At 33.0% G+C, this 23245-nt stretch overlaps 1 protein-coding gene across 1 annotated transcript; it reads right to left on the reverse strand.

The window, feature by feature from the left end:
* Window positions 1-11007: 11007 nt before the first annotated feature.
* On the reverse strand, window positions 11008-12725 carry LOC111369154 (pentatricopeptide repeat-containing protein At3g22690-like). Its single transcript, XM_022990632.1, has 4 exons — window positions 12256-12725; window positions 11986-12095; window positions 11256-11333; window positions 11008-11069 (listed from the first exon to the last, which is right to left on the reverse strand). Exons 1-4 carry the CDS (start codon window positions 12723-12725, stop codon window positions 11008-11010), a joined length of 720 nt encoding a protein of 239 aa, XP_022846400.1.
* Window positions 12726-23245: the final 10520 nt, after the last annotated feature.

Raw genomic sequence — 23245 nt, forward strand, 5'->3', positions numbered from 1 at the left:
TTGTTATTGGCAAATAAAATTTTGACACATAACCTGTCATATTTATTTCAAAAGTATACATGTCAAATCACAATAAATGCTGTATTTTTCGTTGACTCAGAAATGTCGAGAACGACATTTTCAAATATAGAGAAATGTCATGTTCAAAATAAAATGTCATTCTAGACAAATGAAACGATGTTCAAATGTCGAGAATGACATATGTAATGTCGAGAATGTCTCCGTGACACGGAGGCACTTGACGTAAATTTTTCATTTTTTTTTTAATGAAACGGTATTCAAATGTCGAGAATGACATATATAATGTTGAGAATGTCTCCGTGACACGGAGGCGTAATTTTTTCATATTTTTTTAATGAAACGGTGTTCAAATGTCGAGAATGATATATGTAACGTCGAGAATGTCTCCGTGACACGGAGGCGTAATTTTTTCATATTTTTTTAATGAAACGGTGTTCAAATGTCGAGAATGATATATGTAACGTCGAGAATGTCTCTGTGACACGGAGGCAAATGTCGAGAACGTCTCCGTGACACGGAGACATGATTTTTTTGTTTTTTGTTTTTTTTTAAAGTATCATATTTTTTGTTTTCACGTTATTTTTTCAAGTATTATATTTTCTTTTCTTTTTTTGTCGTCCGAATTTATTTTAATGTAACTTCTCATGGAAGCCACTTCTCAAAATTCGTGACAAATTGATAAAAAAATCAAATGTCAAGAACGACATTTAAAATATCTAGAATACCATTTCAAAATGTAGCTTTTCATTAAGGGCATAATAGACAAATTGACACTAAATTCAAATGAGTGGATACTTTTCAACTCATACCCTTAAAATTGGATATTCTTGTAAATGCCTCTTTAATAAATGCACCACAATAAATTTACAATTATACTCCTAATTCAATAAAAACAAAAAATTGAAAAAAAAAAAAAACATTATACAATATTGTGGTGTACTTTTTCTTTTCTTTTTTTTTTTTTGGGACGCACAAAAAGTATACAAGTATTTTAATTCATGAGAAAATTGATTCAAATGCACAAGGATAAAAAGCCAATTGATGTCACCATTCTCAACAAAATTGTGGTAACAAATAAAAAACCATGGTCCTGTGCACCAGGCCAGAAGGAAACACCATTTTTTTCCATTTATTTTTTGTGTCAGACGACAAAAACACCACAATTTTCTTTTCAATGATGTGTTTTGGCTTCAGCTTTCTTATGAGACTTGGCCTTAAGCCTTAAGAATCTTAAGCTTCATGTTTCTGTAAACGAGTCTGAATGAAAGGCGGACACTCGAGCCACCAAAGCGAGGGTGCTAGTGCCAAAGTTGGGTATGTCTCACGTAATGAATGCACTCCATTCACGAAATTATGATGAGTTTATACACGTAAATTCAAATACCCACTTAACAATTAAAAATCATAATCTTACACACGTGTTTTAAATTCTTAATAAATCTGTTCTACTTAAAAAAAATAAAAAATAAATATCAGATTCTTAACTTTGAAACTTGATAAATAAATTGGAAAAATTCATTCCTAGTCAAATAGATTATAAATTCATTTACCGTGAGGAAAATAAAATTATCTTGCAGCCGTAAATGAAGGCAAAAGCCACCGTAAAACTATGAGCAATAAGATGTCCAGGAAAAAGAAAGAAAGAAATTAGGTTTTATATTTCCGGTGTAACAATAATATATTTAATTAAAAAGCATATTAAAACCCTAATTATGTAGTTTCACTTAAGGATATTTCAGTAAATAAGAAAAATGTTGTGCAATTTATAAAATTTGTAGTGGTAATATAATTTCCCATTTTATTTTAATTCTTAAACAGGGAAACCAACAATGTTGCACACAGAAAAAATAGTAAAACGACATTGTGTAAACTACAGTAAAACAAAACAGTGTGTTTTTATGAAGACAATGTCGTTTTCAGAGGATGTTTTTCTAAAGGAAACGATGATGTTTTGGGCATGTAGAAAACCGCATGAGATTTAAATGAAATGGTTTGTTTTGGAGAAAATGATGCCATTTTGAAAAGGCAATATGAAAAAAGAGTCAGCATTGTGGATTGCTTTCATGGTCAGATTAGCAAAAGATGAATTGGAAATTTTAAGGCTCTTGTAATACACTAATATAGAATAGATTCCACCCATTGTTTTGTCCACACTTATTCCAAAAATTATGATAAATGAATTTAAGCCCATAAAGGTGCACCAAGCCAAAAATACCAACCTTGATAACATATCACCGATTGGGCATTCAACAAAGTTGAGATAAACCCTTAATTTTGTACCAACGAATATTTCTGATTGGCGTAATGAGTAACACCCTTTGTTTTATACATTGACACTTAGTGACGTCATTTATGCTTAAAGTTATATTTTACCAAGTGACTAAATCCTAACATTTACAAACTTAATTGACTATTACCGTAAAATAATAATTTCAGTGATTGTTTACTAATTACTCAAAACATCATGAGGATCGTTCCTCCTATTCATAAATTTGACACATTTATTTGACAAATAATCGTGACCTCTAATTTAAGTCAATCCACCGCTCAATATGAAGTTCACTAAAATCATGGAAGAGTTTGTTATAACTACTTGAGATCAATAAGATATTGAGCATTAGATTGACTTAAATCAAATGTCATGATTATTTGTTAAATAAGCGTGTCAAATTTATGAGGAGGGCAAACTCTTCCAAAACATCATTGACCCTTTTTAATAAAGTTCAATTAAATATTTGAATGTAGCTAGGGCGTTATTTAGAACATTTCAAAGGGATCTCTTACGCACATAAAATGGAAAATGGACTAACCGCATTAACTAATCAATGATAGCTCAAGAGTTTTCTTCTCTATGAAAGCTCAAAGAACCAAAACTCATATTTCAAAAACTGAAGATATTCTTACAAATAAAAAACAAAAAGATATTCTTACTAGTAATTTAACCTATTTTTTCAATACTTCATCAAGCTCATTTTCAATAATACATCTTCTGGATTCACAAGTTTTATCAATTTTTCAACTACACATTTCATCAATTTTAATTAAAATCACTTAAAAATCTGATTTTTAATCAAGCCAAACATAGGATTATTTGATTTTGGCTGCTCAAGAATCAAGATATATTTGTCGTGAATACAAGATTTTTTCCCTAATATTTTATGTTACGTTTTAGAATGTCCAATTAAGGAACCAAAGTTAGATTTCAATGAGCATTTGATCCCTCAAGTCAAAATCATATTTGAGCACCGAGAGGAAGGGAGAGATAAGCGAAGAAGTATAAATGGTGAAAAAGAGGGGACTCAATAGTGTTGGCAATGGGCCCGAGTAATTCGTGGGCTCGGCTTGCCTAAAACGAGCCACGAGCCGCTCGGGCTCGTAAAAAACGAGCCCGAGCAACGAGCCGAACCTATGGATTGATTGACGAGCCGCTCGCCGAGCAGCCACGAGCCGAGCCGGCTCGTGGCTCGTCCAAAAAAAAAAATTATTTCAATAACCAGAACGGTCAGTCGGTCACTGACAAAGTTCAATGACCGTTCGATCAAAAGTGACCGAACGGTCACTGAACTTTGTCGGTGACCGTTTTGGTCCCTGATATTTTTTTTTTTTCAAATTTCATTTTCTTCCTATAAATACCCATCAATTACAATATTTTTTCTTACCAAACTTACTATCAATCTCTTATTCTCTACTATACTCTCTACAACTCAATTATTATCAATATTATTCATTCATTCATTCTCATTTCTATACTCTTCTACATTTTATATTCATATCATTAAATTATAATCTTGATTTTGCAATATAGTTTCTACACTACTACATAATCTTCATTCATTTCTCAATTCTACTTCACTTCTTTTTATTCAACATTCAATTTCAATTAATCACAAATAGATTCACGCTCATTTATTGAAAACTTGTTCGATGTCGGAGTCGGAAATGAAGCAAATGTGTACCATAATCAATATGGGAATGAGTTCGCCGGTCTTAATGAAGTACCCATTCCAGAAAATATTGAAGATTACAATGTTCATGAAAGTAGTCATCAAATTAATTTGGATGACGTTGATGCTGAGGCTCCAATTGATTTGAAACAGGAATATGAACCTGTTATTGAAATTCCCGATGCAAGAGGGAAGAGAAAGGTAAAGAAGCATGCAAAATGTTGGGATCATTTTAAATTGGTTCAAACTGGTCGTATGGTCGATGGAATTCCAGAAACCAAAGTAGTATGTAAATACTGTCAACAACGATTGGCTCATCAAAAAGGCATTGGAACTACCCACCTCAACCGTCACTACAAAGCATGTACGGGCAAACATGGTCTTCTTCCTACTGGTCAAACGCAACTATAATTTGGTACTTCAGGCAGCGGTGCTACTACTACGACGCCACTTAATACGTGGATGTATTCGGAGGAAAGAACTCGAACGGGAATGGTGAAGTACATTGCCGGATCTGAGTTGCCACTAGCACAAACGGACAACCAACATTTCGTTACATTTGTCAAAGAATGTCTTCAACCGAGGTACGCTGGGGTAAGTCGAAATACTCTTCGTTCTGATACAATAGAATATTTTTTAAATGCAAAGAAAACATTGATTGCCGATTTAGAAAAATATGGGGGTGTAATATCTTTAACTTCGGATTTATGGGAAGGGATTAATAAAAGAGGTTATATGGCTGCAACTGCACACTATATAGACCCACTTTGGATCATGCATAAAAAAATAATTGCTTTTAAAATTATTGAGTACCCGCACAATACTCCCAATATATTTAGTGTTATTATGAACGTTATTAGAGAATATAAATGCGAGAGTAAAATTCGTTTTTTTACGTTCGACAACGCTGAAATTGCAAAGAATACTTCAATCTGAATTTGGTGATTTTTTATTTCATATTCGATGTGTATGTCATATTTTAAATTTAATAGTACAAGATGGTTTAAAACATGTTAAGGATGAAATTCAACGAATTAGGGATGCACTAATTTATATTACTATTTCACCTGGTAGAAAACAAGCATTTGAGGACTTTTGTGCCGAACATGGGGTGTCGCATTCAAAAACTTTTATTAGTGACGTAGCGCATAGATGGAACTCCACATATTTATTATTAAAATCATGTGAAGGTTTCGAACATTTAATTACTGAATTTTATAACAGTAGGCATTTTAGAGACGACGAGGAAACTGTTTTGATTGAGTCCGATTGGATTTTAGTTACTAAAATTAAATATTTTTTGAAAAGTTTTTATGATGCTACAAATATTTTGTCTGGTGTTTATTATCCTACTAGTTGTATGGTCCTTCAACGTCTTTATCTAATTGCTAGGGCTTTTGATAGATTTAAAAATAACCCCGATTTTAGTTCAATTATAAATGCCATGGAATTAAAGTTTAGAAAATATTGAGAAGACTTGTCCATGTTATTTCCGTTAGCATGCATCATGGACCCCCAATATAATTTATCTGGTACTAAATTTATAATTGAGCGAATGTCAGAATCTTTAACTTTTAACATACCTATTACCTATAGGAATTTGGAAGCAACTTTATCTGAAATTTATGTAATATATGCTTCACGAATGGGTACACAAGTTACTCGTGTACCCTTCGGCTCTACAAGTACTCCTCCCACTAATTTAGGAGATGACGACGCTGAAATTTTAAATTTATTTGAAGGTATGAACTCATATAAATATGGTCAAATTGGAAATGCATATGATTCCTCCAGTCATAGTAGTTTGTCTTCTACTGCATGTACTAGTCAAAATGCGTTGCCTGCTGAATTACTTGATTACTTTAATCATAATTGGCCTAGTAACAATGCATTAAGGAAAAATTCAAAAGAAGTAGTTGACTTCTGGTGAAAGTATGAACGCCGATGGCCAATAGTTTCTGCAATGGCAAAAGATCTACTAACACCTCCGGTTAGCACTGTAGCTTCGAAATCTGCTTTTAGTACAGGGTCTAGGGTTCTCTCTGATGTTAGGAATCGACTAAAAGAAGATGTTTTGGAAGAATTAATGTGCGTGAAGGACTGGCAAGACACTCATTTTCGACTGCAAAATAAATATGCCGAAATTGCACGTAGTCAAATAACTGATATTTAGTTTAATCATATTTATGACGAATTTTTATTTTAATACCTTTATAATTTTTTAAAAAAAATTGTACACGTAACAAGTTGTTCGTGTACAATTTTTAACTCCGCCTACTCGAAATAAGAACTATTGAAGTAGCCGATCCCAAGCCCGGATAAAGGAGGAGAGTTTATATTTTATTATTTTTATTATTTTAAAAAGGAAAAATATTTAAAAATCATTTTACAATTTCTCATATCATATTTAATTTTATCATTTATAAAATAATGATTTTCAATCAATATGTTTTCTTCAAAATAAACTTGAAAATTAAAATATATTAAAATATATTAACTAAAAATTATTTATAACTTATAAGCAAAAAATTAAATTATAATTAAAAAAACTTATAAGTTATAAGTAAGTATTATTTATAAGATAAAATCATAAAAAAATACATTATAATTAAAATTACTTATAAATTATAACTTATAAGTTATTAGTAAAACATACTTTATCTAAATAAATTGTTTACAAAATAAAAATACTTATAAGATAAAAATTTATCAAAATTGTATTTTTTAAAAAATATTTAGAAAGAAAACGTGTATAAAAATTAAAAAAGGAGCTCACGGGCCGAGCTCGAGAGCCGAGCTCAGGGGCCGAGCTCGAACTCGAGCTCGTGAGCTCGGCTCGTCCCCACCCACGAGCCACGAGCTTGTGGGCCGGAGCCAAGCTCCTTTTTTTTTTTGACGAGCCGAGCTCGGCTCGGGCTCGTTGTCCACGAGCTCGTTGGGCAACGAGCCCGAGCACGAGCCGAGCTCGTAGGGTAACGAGCCGGCTCGGCTCGACTCGACCCATTGACATCGCTAGGACTCAACTTAATGAATAGGAAAAACGTGGGGGTTGGGTGAGGAGGAAAACCCTGTGAAATGTCATTTTCAATAAAGTTCAATTGAATATTAGATTGTGGCTAGGGTGTTATTTTGAAAAGTTCAAAGGGAATATCTTATCTATAATGCATAAATGTCAAATGAGTTGAAATCATTTTCTGGACAATTTTGTCAACTGCCCACATGCCGATTAATCATAATTTATTTCTACTCAATTTTGGAAAGAAAAGAAGACAACTCCAATTCATGTATTGAATAGATTCATCGATTTATTCCTTTTAATCCCATGCACATATTTCCATCATACCTATTAATTTTTAGGCTTCATAATGTTGGAATATTAAATATCTGACTAATGCTATATAGATCAATGGTGTTAGAGCGCAAGTTTATGTGATAATATGTAAAATGTTCAATTAAAGATAAAATCATGTATTTCATTTAATTGTAACACCAATGATTTTGAATAATATTTTAGCAGAATTGATCTTCGATTAGTGAAATTCATGCTCAGTTTCAACTTATCAATATCAAACTACAGTCAATTAATGGCTCCAACCTTCAACTACTTCTATCACTTTGCTTGCCACTTCTAATGTACTACAAGGAACACAAGTATGGAGGTGCTTGTAAAACCAAAAGGCAAAGGAAAAAAACAATGGAGGTCAAAAGATCGAAGAAGAGGAAGATAGGAGCGGCCACGTTTGCTCACACTTATGTTGACAATGAGGATAAGTGGGTATATATAGGTTAGTTTAGGTTACCATGACTTGAGCTAATATCCAACAAATGGGCCAACACAAATGGTCGATTGATTACCTGCAAGTGAACGGGATCGTAAGCAAGTATTATAGTAGTGTATAGAGTGTCGAACCCATGAGAACTATGTGTTTGATCCAATTAAAATTAACAATACTCTTAATCGAATAGCAAAATCAAGTTGTGACTAAACAATATTAAATCTGGCAACTAAAGTGAAAGCAACTTAAAAATTTATCGAATTTGAGAAATGTATTGCTAAAATGTAGAATCCCCTTTACTAATCCATTTTTAGTTCAATAATTTAAATTGACAATTTGAAATAATGCTTATTGATCAATGTTCCTATTTTAATTGAGAACCTCTCCCGATAGTTATCAAACATATTCCCCTCATGCAATCTTCCTATCTCTCGATGAAAGATGTGAACATAATAAATGTATTAAACGAGCTATAACGCCATATAAAATCCATATGAGGCATCAAGGTATATCTCTATCCTCTATCGAACCTCACAATATTTATTATTTTGTGTTGACGATCTTATTATCTCTCTCGATAACTTTAATGCCACAACCCGCATGGATCCAAACGTCACAAGATTAACTGTACTTTAGCCATAAATTAATTTACCCTGTTTTTAGTGGAATGTATAAAGATTAAAATTTTTTTAAAAATTTAATTCAAAATTTTTAATATAATTTAATGCTAAAAGAAAACAATTTCAAAAAAAAATTTTGAATTCATTCATACCGTATACGCACTTTATATGTTAGATTAACGCATACCGTATATGCAACATACCGTATTTACAGCATACCATATTTACATCATACCATATTTACAGCATACCATATATGCATATAACCACTATTGACATGAAATTTTGCAAAATTTTAAAAGTAATATTGCTGTTCAGTCTTTGTCTCAACGGTAATTGCCAAAATAAATTCGTTTGCATGGCTACCAACCTCGAAAATTCATGAAATTTTAACATGGAGTTAAAAACTCCTTATAATATGATATGTCCAAAAATCAACTCCCGTCGGAAGCATATAAGGTATTAAAATATTTTTCAAACCTCGCAGCGACTTGGGTTGAAAGGTAACCCAGCGCAATTTACCTTAAGGGTCATATAAAATTCTACACTCATCGGATCGACATGATTTCAACTATACTCAATAGCTAACCGTTAAGACTATCAAACTCAATTGGTTTCATCCAAAAATCTCAAGTGACGAGTGAGTTATGAATTTTTTTTTAAATCATGGGCAGAAGCTGAAAAACAGAGACAGCACCAAGTGTATTTTACTTTATGTGACATATAAAATTCTACCAACATCAGATTGATATGATTCCAAGATCATTCAGTAGCTAATTTATTAGGCTATCTTATGCCGCTGGTTTTGTATAAAAATGCCAAGTAATGAAAGAGCTGTGAATTTTTTTAAAGACGAGGCAGAAACTGAAATTTTTTAAGAGACAACAAAACTTTAAATTGCTAACATTTTTTTGTTATCGGTGATTTGTAAATTTATTTCTATGACACATATCTACCTTCAAATATAATTTATTCATAAGAAATATTCTTAAATTAGTTCCAATATAACATCCATAGAAATAAAAAAAAAAAAATGTAAACATTCATAATTTAATTAAAATTTTCAAGTCACTTGCTTTCTCCATGGCATGCCGCATCTCCATCTACCATCATCCACGCTCCAAGCAAGTCAAATCAATCTGTAGAAAGGGACTTTAACCCATAAATTTGAAATTCAATAGATATCATTGGTGCACTTCGTTCTCAAATTAAAAATTTCGAACTATAGATTCATACCGTCGCATATAGATGGATTTCTGACAAATTCCAATTCTGTAGCGTTATTATAAAACGTAGAGCCAGAGAATGATCATTCAATTATTGTAGTGCTGAAGCATCGTACCCGTAGGTACCATTTCATTTAAACATTTACGAAAATTCATAATTTGGAAACAAAATAACACATGCACCTCTACCGACCTTTGTTTGACGCCTTTGAAGTGGATGAAATTGGACAATAAATATTGTTTTCGCTTCTTTACTTTTTAAAGCTTTTTCTTGTATTGTGCATATATTTTTGAAAAGGATACGAATAATTTGAAAGAAATGAAAATCAAGTCTCAAATTCTAGTAGAGAAATGTTGACAGCATTAGAGGAGTTTGAAAACATATTATTATTATTATTATTTTTTATTTTTTTTTAAAGCTAAAGTTTAAGTTAAGAAATGAATGGTCAAATCTCTTATTCAAAAAAAATAATAATAAAAAAAAAAGGTGGGCAGCATTTAAATTTTTATGTGTGAGTGTGTGTATATTTAAATGTATAATTGACAAATTGAAAGTGAAAGGTGGAAAAACGGTGGCCTTCAATTACTCACCATTGAAGACAAATTAAAATGGATTAATTGGTAAAAGGTAGGTTACAAATTCCAATTTCAAATGCATTGAAAACTGAAAACGTGTGTGTGTGTTTGCAAATTAATGATTTGTTTATTTACCAATTTAAGTGATTTTGTTTATTTACCAATTGATGAAATATGTTCCTGTGTATATTATATATATAGTTCGCCATCATTTTTTATTTTTAATTTTTTATATCTTTGGTCCCTAGCATTATTAAACTAATCAAAATAAGGAAGAATATAACCTCAAAAACTCTATTTTAATTATAATTCTATATATATATTTTTTATAATTTGGTCCTTTTGGAAAATAACACGTACGAAATCAAATCTTAGAAATATTTACTATATATAAAGTTTCATCGTCAGGTCAAATCTTTGGGAAAACATTAAATTCCATCCAACTTCATTTAAAAATTATTTAAGGTATATTCGACAAGTATTGGGCTTTCATTTCTTGTGTAGACCGAGCATAAGGTTCATATATAGGTTAGGCTCGTGGTGCTAAATCATCACCTAAAAATATGATCCTAATTTCATTTTTATATTTTTTTTTAGGCTTCTATAATAACAATAAAATCCACAAACAATTCAATTAATGGCAAAGTAATTGAATAGCAAATTAAACAATAATAAACATCCAAACAATTAAACAAATCAATGTCAATCAAATTATTCAAATTAAAAATTCATAACAAGGGTTCATCGCATCTTTGCAATATGAAGAATTAGCCTAACATGATGTTGGAATTAAACAAATAAAAGTGGAAGAAGATCACCAAAACATTATGGGACGTGAATAATTCTAGTTGTGTGTGTGCCGTCTCTGCGTCTCCGGTGTGTATCTATTCTTCTCAGCCTCGTTTTCTGTGTATATGCGTGTAAAAATATATCCTAACCAGCTACCCACTTTACTGGTAATTCCCAGAATTCAATTTCAGTCAGCTAACTTTTCTGCCTGTATTTTCGACTCCCAGTAGCCCGTCTCTGTGTATATAATATATATATTGGCGGCCCTTTATTCTCTCACTGCGTTTGCATATATAGACTGACCTAGCAGCTGCCCTCCTCTCAGTTTTCTGTACGTTTTTTTATTCTCAACTCCTTTTACAGCAAACTGCCGGCCTCTTCCTTGTCAATGCATGTGGGTATTTATCAATTCAACAGCGCTGGTTTTTTAGTCAACAAGGGATTCTCCTTTTTTCCCAAACAACAGCCCACTTTTTGTCCAATTAGGATTTGCATTGCAATTGGACTTTCATCCCTCTTTTTTCTATGGACAACTTACAAAAATGCCCTTAAAATTAGATATGTTTTGAATAATAATATCAAAAGTTTTTTGGAAGTAAAAAAATACTGTGTAAAATTAAAATGTGATACAGTGTCACTTTTTTATAAAAATTGTCACTTTTTTCACAATTAAAAAAAAAAGTGACACAAACTCAAAAAAGTAACAATTCAAAAAAAGTGGCACAAACACTCAAAAAGTGACAAACATCAAAATAAAACCATTCATTTGTGCAACACCAGTAATCATGTTCTTGACATATCCAGCATATTCAAGACAATTCATGTGTTGATTATGGTAGGAAAATATCACATACAATGTCAATTTTTTTAAGAATATAAAAAAGTGACAAAATCTATTAAAAAAATGTTTTTTGGAAATAAAAAATATTGTGTAAAATTAAAGAGTGATAAAATGTCACTTTTTACACAATTCAAAAAAAGTGACACAAACTCACAACCACCAAAAAAAAAGTGAGAAAATCTAAAATAGCACCTTCCATTTGTTCAGCATTAGTAATCATGTTCTTAACATATTTAGCATATTCAAGACAATCAACTTGAGCATAGTGGCGGTTCTTTATATAATCAGCATGTCTAGACATGCTGATTATGTTAGGAAAATATCACATATTATATCAAAGATTCAAATTCAAATCCCAATTTTATGAAGAGTCCATGAACCACTTTTCCTTCCCACAAGTCCATCATTCTACCACAAGCCCTCACTAATAATCCAATGTAAATTCATTAGGAACCGCCTCACCACTTTCTTATCATCTTGAACAACTCCAAAGCCTTCTGACACCCGTCTTTGCTCTTTGCATACCCTGAAATCAATGTAGTCCATTCAACCACACCGCGCCTCGACATTTCTTCAAAAACCTTCAAAGCTTCACTCAAAAAACTGTATTGAACAAAACCAACGAGCATCAAACTCCACACTAACTCATTCTTCTCACACAACTCATCAAAAACCCGCTTTGCTTCCATGATTTCATAACAACTAGCATACAAGTACAACAAAGCACTCCCCACTAGCTCAAAGTCCTCATGTCCATATTTCAAAACCAGCCCATGAATCTGTTTCCCATTTTCCAATGACCATGAGCGTGCACAAACACTTAACGATGTTGAAATTGTGGTTTCATTCAACTTAACAATAGAGTGATGCATCAATGAAATCAAGTTCATCACTTCGGGATATCTATTCCATTTAGAATATCCAGTGATCATGGCATTCCAAGAAAAGACCGTTCACTGGAGCATTGTGTCGAACATGTTTTGAGCTTTTTTGAGTTGATATTTTTCGAGCTCGCTGGAAAATGATGTATAATATGTAGTCGTGAACAGTGACCCTGCATTATTTCACCTAACTATAAACCTACCTTTTTATTTCGAGTCCCTTAAACTGTTAAATAAATCTACCAATGAAGGCGAGAAATGAATCAATTCAGCTGCACCAACTATTATTTCTGTCCTTGCTTCTCTAAATAATATTATCACAAGAACCGAGGAACCAGGAAGACATTGAGTAGAATTTTGATGAAGGAAAGGTATAATCACGTACAAGGACTGTAGAAAAATCAAGCGGCAACTATATGGAAATATGCGGTCGACAGATGCTGTGAATTCATGCTAGTCGAGAAAGAAGGAGGCCATGGGGAGGGTGGTTTTGAGCGTATTAATTATCGGAGTAAAGATTCTAATTAATTTTAGGGGTAGAATTCTAATCTGATAATTTTGAAGGGTAGTGGACCTAATTCCCCCAAACATTAATGGATGAATTTGGACAGCCCATACCAATCACACAAAAAGGCTATAGTTTTGGATGGATAAATTTGGACAGCCCATACCAAATCAAACAAAAAGGCTATAATTACGGTCCGACTAATTCCCTGTCATCAAACAGTAACCCATATCTCAGTCATCATCTTCTTTGAGCCAAATCGAAATCCTCAATTCAAGGAATACAGAAGATCAAAAATCAAACCACAGATCACTCAAAATCAGCACACAGCAGCATCTATCCAAACTCCAGAGAATCGATCTTTACCATACGATGTTGCTGAAAATAGGGTTTATGTTCATGAATATAAAAACCCTTTTTGAGATTCGTGAGTTTACATAATATTATTTGGTCTTTTCAATTGATTAATGGCTTCCTGTTCCGAAAATAATGGGATGTCGGATTCACCAATAATAGGTATTCCAAATCGACCATTAGCCATGGGTTCAACTTTATCCAGCAAACAGAACGCGAGTGTCATCAAGTGGCAGCACCGAGACGGAGAATATCATTGTCTTCTAAAGAGGGTATAAACAAAGGAGAAGCTTCAAAATCAGTGGAGATAGTGGAGTCAAAATCTGAAATTGCACATACTCCTTCATTTCATAATCCATCCCGAGAATTATTTGGTAGCACCATTGCTTGTGATGGAGTGTTTTGTAAATTGTATTAAAGGGTGATTATATTATCACTAGAAATTTTAATTCATATGTCACATTATGATGACACCATAAATAAAATATATTTTTAATAACTACACCACACTAAGGCTCTGTTTGATATCCATTTTTCTCAAAATGTATTTTTCTCTCTTCTTTTCAACCAAACATTCTTTATTAAAATAATATTACACGTAAATCAAAAAAATTTCCTTATTTTTTAAACTTACATTTCCCATCAATTTACTATTCAGAAATATATTTTCACATAAAAATATCTCTCAAACACTATGTAAATTTACAATTAAACTCCCAATTCAATAAAAACAAAACAAAAATGCAAAAACGGAATAAAATTTGGAGGATGCTACAAGTATATAGGGGCATCCATAATGGTGTTCATAATGGACACATGGAGCCCCCTATTGAAGGGGTGCCAGGTGGATGCCCCTATTTACAAGAAGATTAATCCATAAAATTTTGTGGTGTACTTATCACCAACAAGTTAGTTCAAACATTGAATAATTAATGTTGCTCAGAACATGGTCTTGCCTCAAAACTCAAATGTCCCACAAGAAAAACATAAATTCATGCTCCCTGCGTATGTCTATATACAAAAAAAACTAACAGACAAATGAAGTTGCAATACATGTGAATTAGAGGAAATTATTATACCCACTGCGCCTACTGTACACAAATTCACGCGATTGCCTATAAACACAAATTCATTTGACGGTAATTAAAAACTGAAAAAAGGGTTGCCAGTTGTTATATGATGCATGCAATATGATGAGTGTATTCTTCAGGCTTAAACTATTTTTTTTCCTTCTTCAAGAAACCATCCAACTAAATCATCAAAAAAGTAAAGGATAAGCCACAATAAGCAACTTTTCTGTTTCAATGGTAAGAAATTTACTGTATTCCAGGAGTATATTCATTACATTGGATGAGGTACATATATAGATGATTTTGCAGCCTATTTTCGGCCTATGCAAGATTGGTGCCAAGTATTGTGTGGTTAATCCCTTGATGAAGGGAATTTACATTGATTGATTGATTTTATTTCCTATTTTGATTCCTAACAGCTTGCGCCAACACTCCCCCTCAAGTTGATGCATAAAGGTCCTTCATGTTCAACTTGCCAAAGGAGCTGTGGAAATCTTTACTTGATACTGTCTTTGTAAGAATGTCTGCTAGTTGATCTTCAGACTTCACAAATGGGAGTCTAATTATCTTTGCATCAAGATTTTCCTTGATAAAGTGTTGATCCACTTCCATGTGTTTCGTCCGATCATGTTGGACTAGGTCGTGAACTATGGCAACAGCAGCTTTATTGTCACAAAATAGATCAATCTCAGATGTAGGGCCAAATCCAATTTCTGTAAGTAACCTCTTGATCCAAAGGAGTCAACAAAGTCCTTTTGCCATTCTACGATATTCCGCTTCTGCACTGGATAGTGCCACCACTTTTTGTTTCTTACTTCTCCGTGTAACAAAATTCCCGCCAACGAAGGTGAAATAACCTGAGGTGGATTTTCTGTCTGATATGTTTCCCACCCAATCTGCATCTGTGTAGCTAGTTACTTGTAATTTTTCTCTTTGCTCTGTATTTGTATTTTTTGAGAACATAAGTCATTTTCTTGGGGAGGTCTTTAGGTATCGGAGTATCCGAGTCACAGCACTCATGTGATCTTCACTTGGATTGTGCATGAATTAACTGACCACACTTACAGCATATGCAATATCTGGACGAGTATGGGAGAGGTAAATTAGCTTACCAACCAACCTTTGGTACCTCCCTTTATTAGTTGGAATTTGATCTGATGTTCACTAAGTTGATGATTTTATGCGATTGGAGTGTGTGCCGGCTTGCATTCCAACATTCATACCTCAGTTAATAAGTCCAACACATATTTTCTTTGGGAGAGAAATGTACCTTGCTCTGACCTAGCTACTTCAATTCCCAAGAAATATTTGAGTCCTCCTAAGTTCTTCATTTCAAACTTAGCTCCTAATTGCTTCTAAAGTCTGGAAATTTCTTCATCATCATCTCCTGTGACGATCATATCATCTACATAGACTATCAATGCAGTTACCTTGCTAGATCTGTGCTTCAAAAATAGTGTATGATCTGAGTTACTTTGTTTGAATCCATATTTCTTCATTGCTAGGCTGAACCTTCCAAACCATGCTCGAGGTGATTGTTTCAGTTCATATAGTGCTCGTTGCAGCTTGCATACCACCTTGGTGCCTGAGGACATGGTGTACCACACATTTGGAATCCACCCCCATGTGAGACACCCTGTGTACACCCAGGGGTCTATGCAAATAGCACAACCATTATATTAATAGATAAGCCCAATTAAAAATTCGTGAAATTTCAGAGCTTCCTATCCTCAAACAATTTACATAATTTTTAAAAACAAAAACTACAAAGACAATTAGCAAGAGGAATGATTGGCCAAGTTGTACAAAGCAAACGGATTCAAACTAAGGCAAAAAGCTCGGAGATTGCCAAAAAGCTTGTTAGCCAAGGTATTTGATAGTGGGGATATGGACGGCAGCGCCGACGGTGGCTTCCCTGATCACAGGGTCCATTTGGGTGGACCATTGCTTGTGATGGAGTGTTTTGTAAATTGTATTACATATGAGTTTATGATTAGGGCTATATATATGTGGGTTGGGTTGGGTTGGGTTGGGTTGGGTCGGGTCGGGTGGGGTGGGAATAGTGGCGTCTGGCGTGTCTGTGTGGGATTTTTTTTTAATCTCCAAAGGTGGGCCCATTTTGATTTTAGGTGGTATGGTGATGGTTTTTTGAAAATTTGGACTCATTTGCACTTTTTAAAAGTTTGGACTTATAGTTGCAATTTACTTTTTTTGTATAAATAGGAGGGATATATTGATCATTTTAAGTCAAAAATGGTAAAAATGATGTCAACGCAAAGTAAGGTGAAAATAGGGACAAAAATGTCAAAAAATGAAAGGTATAGACGTTTTCCACAATAACCTCGAAAGGGAGCGACGTTTTGTGCCAATTGCCCTATTTGTAAACAATTAAATTCAATATTAAAAAAATGGCTGGCATGGGCCAATCCAAACAGCTAGGCCGTCTGGATCCAGATTGCTGGCCCCCGTCTGGATCTAGACGTCTGGGCCGTCAGGATTCATATGGCCCAATCGTCTGGGCATCTAGGTCGTCTAGATCCAGATGGTGACGTCGTTGCCATCTAAATCATCTGAAAACTCCATTTTCGACGAGTTCCGTCCTATTTTTTCACTTTTCTTAATCAATTCAACCTCAAATTCGACTTTTCCTTCTATTTTAACTATAAAATTTGTATTAAACTCATACTTTAATATATTCAAATCTTAAACATTCAAATTTTTATGTATTACACTCAAACATTCAAATTCCCACATATGTTAACCTTAATGGTGAGTAAATTACAAAGAAACAAATCTAATTTTTGAAAAATGGTGATATTCAGCAATGGTCGAAGTGGGTATGATCCGAGCGGTCCGTAGGTGGCATCGGTGATGAGATTTTTCTTTCTCTTCTCTTAGTTCTCTCTTTCTTTCCTCTTCCCTTCTCTTTATTTAGGGGTATTTTTGACCCTTTGGGTATTGTTTACAGTTTCATTTTTTTTAATGAGATTTTTTGGGTCAAAGGCCATTTTGAAAAAAAAATGGCAAAGTCAAGCAGCTGTCTGCCACCATTTCCTCATTCCCTCCTCTTTCAGAATTATAATTCCTCACCCTCTTGCATTGTATGAGTATTGATAATTTCGGTCATTATTAAATGACCATTAAAAAACTCTATTTCCTCTCCACGATCTCTTGCACGTCCTCCACCCCTTTGGTTATATTGTTCTACTATCCTTTGTCTTTTAAGGAAAGACTTGTTTCCAATACTTATTCCACCTTCTTCTTCTTCTTTTCTTTCCTTTTTCAACTGCTTGTGAGCTTGTAGTGTACATGCCCACGACTTCATTGATAGTTATTTCTTCTAAGGTTTTTGATTTTTCAATTGACACTACAATAAAGTTGAATTTTTCATATAAAGATCAAAGAATGTTTTGATCACATGGAAGATCATCTACTTCTTATCTCATTGATAACTACTATTAATCATTCTTTCTTGGATAGAGCTTCATATTCTCCTCGCAAAGATTGAAGACGAATTTTTTGACTTTGTTCGCAACTTTGTACATATTTTGAAGAATCTCCCAGCGCTTTCTTTTAAGTGGTAGCATTTGATACCTATTGAAAAACCGTATCATTAAGAGCTTGATGAATCATATTAAGAAATTTTAATCATTCCTCTTAGTTGCTTGTTGCAAGTCTCTTTGTACTTGAGACATGTATTCTTCATTTTGAGGTTCAAACCTCTCTCTACAATGGCCCACAAATCTTGACATCTAAGATATGCTTTCATACGAATACACCATGTGCTATAGTTATCATTAGTGAGTTGAGAAATGGGAATTGATGAAAATTGAGTTTTTAATTGGTATTTCTTTATTAAACAAATTGAGGTTTTAATTCTGTTATTTTAGATTAATTCTTAATATTAGGGCTTTAATTCTTATCATTATCTAAAGTAAATCGTTATCTAGGACTTTAGTCATTATCCAGATTTTAGTTATTGCTTTAAATATAAGTAGTAAGCCTTAATGGTCTTATTTAATTGAGTTTGATGATAATCAAGTGTTTTGAGAGGTCTCTCAAATTTATTCTCTTTCTTGGTATTCGTTAGGGAATTGACAAGTTTGAGTTTTTTGAAGGATTTTGTTATTTCCCATAAGCTTCCACTTCATCAGTCAGTATCTTCCTATCTGATGGCCACGTAGCACTCATTTTGGTAATTCTCTCTCAGACAACGCATACCCTCTCGAACTTCCTTCATTCTAATGGTTTTCAAAACATTGCAAATTATAAATATAAAATCATTGTATTCTTTCTCCATATTTTAGTGAAATCTTATTTTCTCTGCAAATTATCTATTCTTGAGTTTGTGATCAATTACTTCATATTGTACTATATTTTCTTTTCTTGCAAATTATGACAACAAATTGACATCAGAGCAATCCAGGATCTTCTCTGTTGTTTATAACATAATCTTGCACAGGCTCCTGGATTGCAACCTACCAACAACAATTTCTACTAATTTAGGTTCTGAGCTATTGCGAGGAGGATCTAAAACCACAGGCTAGAAATCGGGTTGATCCCAACTAACAATGCATTAAGAAATTTTCCTTGTAAAACCTTGCTTTTCTATGCTTTCACTATGATATGTTTTGCATTATATGAATTGTTGCGGGTTTTTTATTGCTAGCCTTTGTTTTCTTTTGATTTAAAAATTGATAAAAAATAGTCAAAATTAAAAAAAAATAGTTCAATCACATATTTTGTAGGGCTCACAACTTTTATCAAATTTTAACTAAATATTCCATCAACTTTTATTTTTTTAAAAAAAATTGCAAAAAATTAATTTTTAGCAAAATCCAACATGAAAAAAACCAAACAAAATTTTACCCAAATATATAATTATGGGTTGAATTACTTGTTGACAGCCTCAAAAGTAAACCATAAATTTTTAAAGTTAAATGGAAGTAAGTGATTTGACTAAATTATCTTGATCATAACTATTACTAGGACCATGCTACACTTACTCACTCATGTACAAAATGGGTTATTAACTCGCCAAGTGGCGCCTCATTATTGGCACCAGCCAACCCTCTAATAGGAAGGCGCCACTTGGGGAGTTAGTAAAACTTTTTGTACATGGATGAGTACATCTAGAATAATCCTCTATTACTAATACAGCAAGATGTGGAGAAACTGTGAAAGTGTACGGGTCATAATCTTGAGCTCGTGTGGCATTACAGTGGTTGGCGTGTAACACCAACACCACCACTTTTACAGCCCCCTATTGGCTGGGGGTTGTGGAGGACTAATTGCACAAATTTCTCAAAAGACAGTGTCAATCATTACCATCCCGTCTCGCTAGGAATTTTTAGAAGGTAGCGTATCTACGCGGTGACCTAGGTGGGGATTTAAAAATTCTATTTACCATCCCTTTTAATTAATGTTTATTTTTAAATATAGTTTAAACTAAAAAAAAAAACATAAAAATATAAATATAAAAAGGATTCGTGGCATGGCGGGTAATTTTCCCATCCCTATTTGAACCCAAGTCTGTCCAACAGAAAATTAATAGTTTTACCACTAGTATAAGTAAACACAATTTCTATTTTCCCAAGGGTGATTTGGTTAAAAAGCCAAGTCAACAACAATGTTTGGAAAAATAGCCTAAGGTCAATACTTTTTGATTAACTAGTCTTTTGTCTACTTTATTATGTGTTAAAAGTCTTAAGCACCAATCATTTAAAATATCTAAAATATCCAATTTGAAACAAAAATTTACCAAATCTCCCAAACATAAATCTCCACTTTCATTCTAACTTTTCATACACAATTTAAAACAAACAGCAAAATGGCATGTTGCCTTTTTAAATGGCTGAACGCCGTTTTAACTAATTTCATGTTTGTATCACTTTATATTTCCTCATATCCATATAAAAATTAATGATAACAAGTTTTAATTATATTTTGAGTGAAATTGAGAGTCCGTAATCCAAAACAGCATGCTGTCGTTATAAACGATTTGGTGACATTTTAACTAACGTAGACAATTTTTCACTATATTTATAGTGAAATTGAGACCCCATAATCCAAAATGCCACGCTTCCATTTTAAATGATTGGGTGTCATTTCAACTAATTTTGTATACTCTTCAATTTATTTTCACTCATATATACATGAAAATGAACGAGTGAAAGTTTTCCTTACATATAAACCTAAGTAACGGTATAAAGTTCACAAGATAATGATCAATACTATTGTTCCATGAGTAAATTGAATTAGACTTAACTACAAACGAAAGTAAGAAAATTCCATTATATTCTAATTATGAGATAAGATATTCAATAAATTACCTCATTTAACTTGTACAAGTCTTCTAAAGTGTTCCAAGTCTGATCGACTCTTTTTGTAGTGAAATCAAGGCCCTGTGACCCTAAACACATGATGTCGTTAAAAAAGTTTGGTATCGTTTCAACTATTTTTGTGTTCGTTTCACTTTATGTTCAATCGCATCCTTGTGAATGAATCCAAGTTTTTACTACATTTGAATATTAAGGTCAATATAAATGTTCACCTGATAGAGACTAACAATAATGTTTTGTCAGTAAACTATACTAGATGTCACTATGAACAAAGGCAGATAATTCGAATTTCAATTATGATATAAAATACTCAACAAATTAGATCATTTGACTTGTATAAGTCTTATATGATGTTCTAAGATATGATCACTCGCTCTGGAGTGAAATCAAGACCCAATAATCCAAAATGTCATGGTGTCATTTTAAATGATTGAGTATCATTTCAACTAATTTCGTATCTACTTCACTTTATTTTCACTTGGATACACATGAAAATGAACGAATGGAAGTTTTCATTATATTTGGACTTGATTATCGGTATAAAGTTCAAGTGATAATGACAATACATTGTTTCGTGAGTAAACTGAATTAGACTTAACTACGAACAAAAGAAAGTAAATTCCATTATATTTTAATTATGAGATAAGATATTCAACAAATTGGCTCGTTTAACTTGTTCAAGTCTTCTACAATATTTCAAGTCTTATCAACTCCTTTTGGAGTGAGAAAAAAAAAGGCATTATGTCAATGAAAAGGTTATATGTTATTTCAACTATTTTGTGTTTGTTTCACTTTATGCTCACTCGTATCCGTATGAAATGAATGAATGAATGCAAGTTTTTACCACATGTGAATATACAAAAGTTCGCTCAATAGTCCTACATTATTGTTCCGTTAGTAGATTATAGTAGACTTCACCATGAATAAAGCTAAATAATTCAAATTTCAATTATGAGATAAAATACTCAACAAATCAGCTAGTTTAACTTGTATAAGTCTTATATAATGTTCCAAGATATGATCGACTCATTTTGGAGTGAAATCTAGAACCCGTAATCCAAAATGTCATGCTATCGTTTTAAATGATTGAGTGTCGTTTTAACTAATTTTGTATCCGTTTCACTTTATTTTCATTCATATGAATATGAAAATGAACAAATGGAAGTTTTAATTACATTTAGACTTGAATATTGATATAAAGTTTATGCGATAATGGTCAACAATATTGCTCTGTGAGTAAACTACATTAATAGTTAATGTAAGTAAATTCTACTACATTTCGATGTTGCGGTCGACACATCTGTCCAAACTATAGTAAGTCACTCCATAATCTGGTAGGAAACAACACCACACTAACATAAGTAGCATGTATGGTATCCAAAACATAACGCGTATAATTGTTTAATGTGTACGAGTCATGTATAATGTTTCAAAGTATGTTTTACTAGTTTCGAAGTGAAATCGATACCCATGATCCAAAATGGCATATAGTCATTTAAATGTGTGACTAGCGTTTACTCATTTGGTGTCATTTCAGTTCATTCATGCATCGTAACCACGTGAAAGTTTAGGAATAAAGTTTTAACTACATTTCGACGTTGCGATTGACACATTTGTTTAAACTATAGTGAGACTCTATAATCCGATAGGAAACTACCCTCCACTTGAAAATAAAGAACAATGTAAGTAGCAAGGATAGTATCCAAACCATAGCACGTTTAGCTGTTCAATGTAGAGATGACGAAAAAACTCGTTTAACCTGATACCAGTGAGGCCTCGCCCCGAATGGGGAAGGGATTATACGCGTAACCGGGTAAATGGGGCCGATACAAAATGAGGGTCATTGCCCCGACATAGGTATGGGACAGGTGTGGGAAACATAGTTCCCGTCCCAATACCCACCTCGTTTAAAGTTAATTTTAAATTTAATTTTTTTATCAAACAAAAATAAAAGGTTTATCACCGTTTTCAAAGAGAACATAAGTAGTTTTTAACAAATTGGTAAAAAAAAGCAATAATATTTACTAAAATAAAAGTAAAAAATAAATGCAACGATAAATGGGGTAGGAGACTTATCCTGTTCTATCCCGCTTTAACCAAATATAAGTATGGGACAAGGTAATAAAAATACCTGACAGGACGGGGTGGGAATGGCCGACCCATCCCATACCTGCCTCGTTGTCATCCCTAATTCAATGTGTACGAGTCATACATAATGCTTCAAAGCATGCTTTACTAATTTTGGAGTGAAATCGATACCCCATGACCTAAAACGGCATCTAGTCATTTTAAATGTGTGTC

Source organism: Olea europaea, chromosome 20, assembly GCF_002742605.1.
Source record: "Olea europaea var. sylvestris chromosome 20, O_europaea_v1, whole genome shotgun sequence".
NCBI classification, from domain to species: Eukaryota; Viridiplantae; Streptophyta; class Magnoliopsida; order Lamiales; family Oleaceae; genus Olea; species Olea europaea.

Bases quoted from the DNA above. Each gene is read 5' to 3' on its own strand.
- LOC111369154 (XM_022990632.1), bottom strand. From the start codon at position 12,725: ATGATCACTGGATATTCTAAATGGAATAGATATCCCGAAGTGATGAAC. The intron at 11,334-11,985 runs GTGCTATTTTAG...TGCATTGACAAG, and splicing joins TAATGCTGAACAAATGGAAG to GAAGAGGCCGGCAGTTTGCT. The intron at 11,070-11,255 runs GTCAGTCTATAT...GCATATACACAG, and splicing joins GAGAGGAGGGCAGCTGCTAG to AAAACGAGGCTGAGAAGAAT.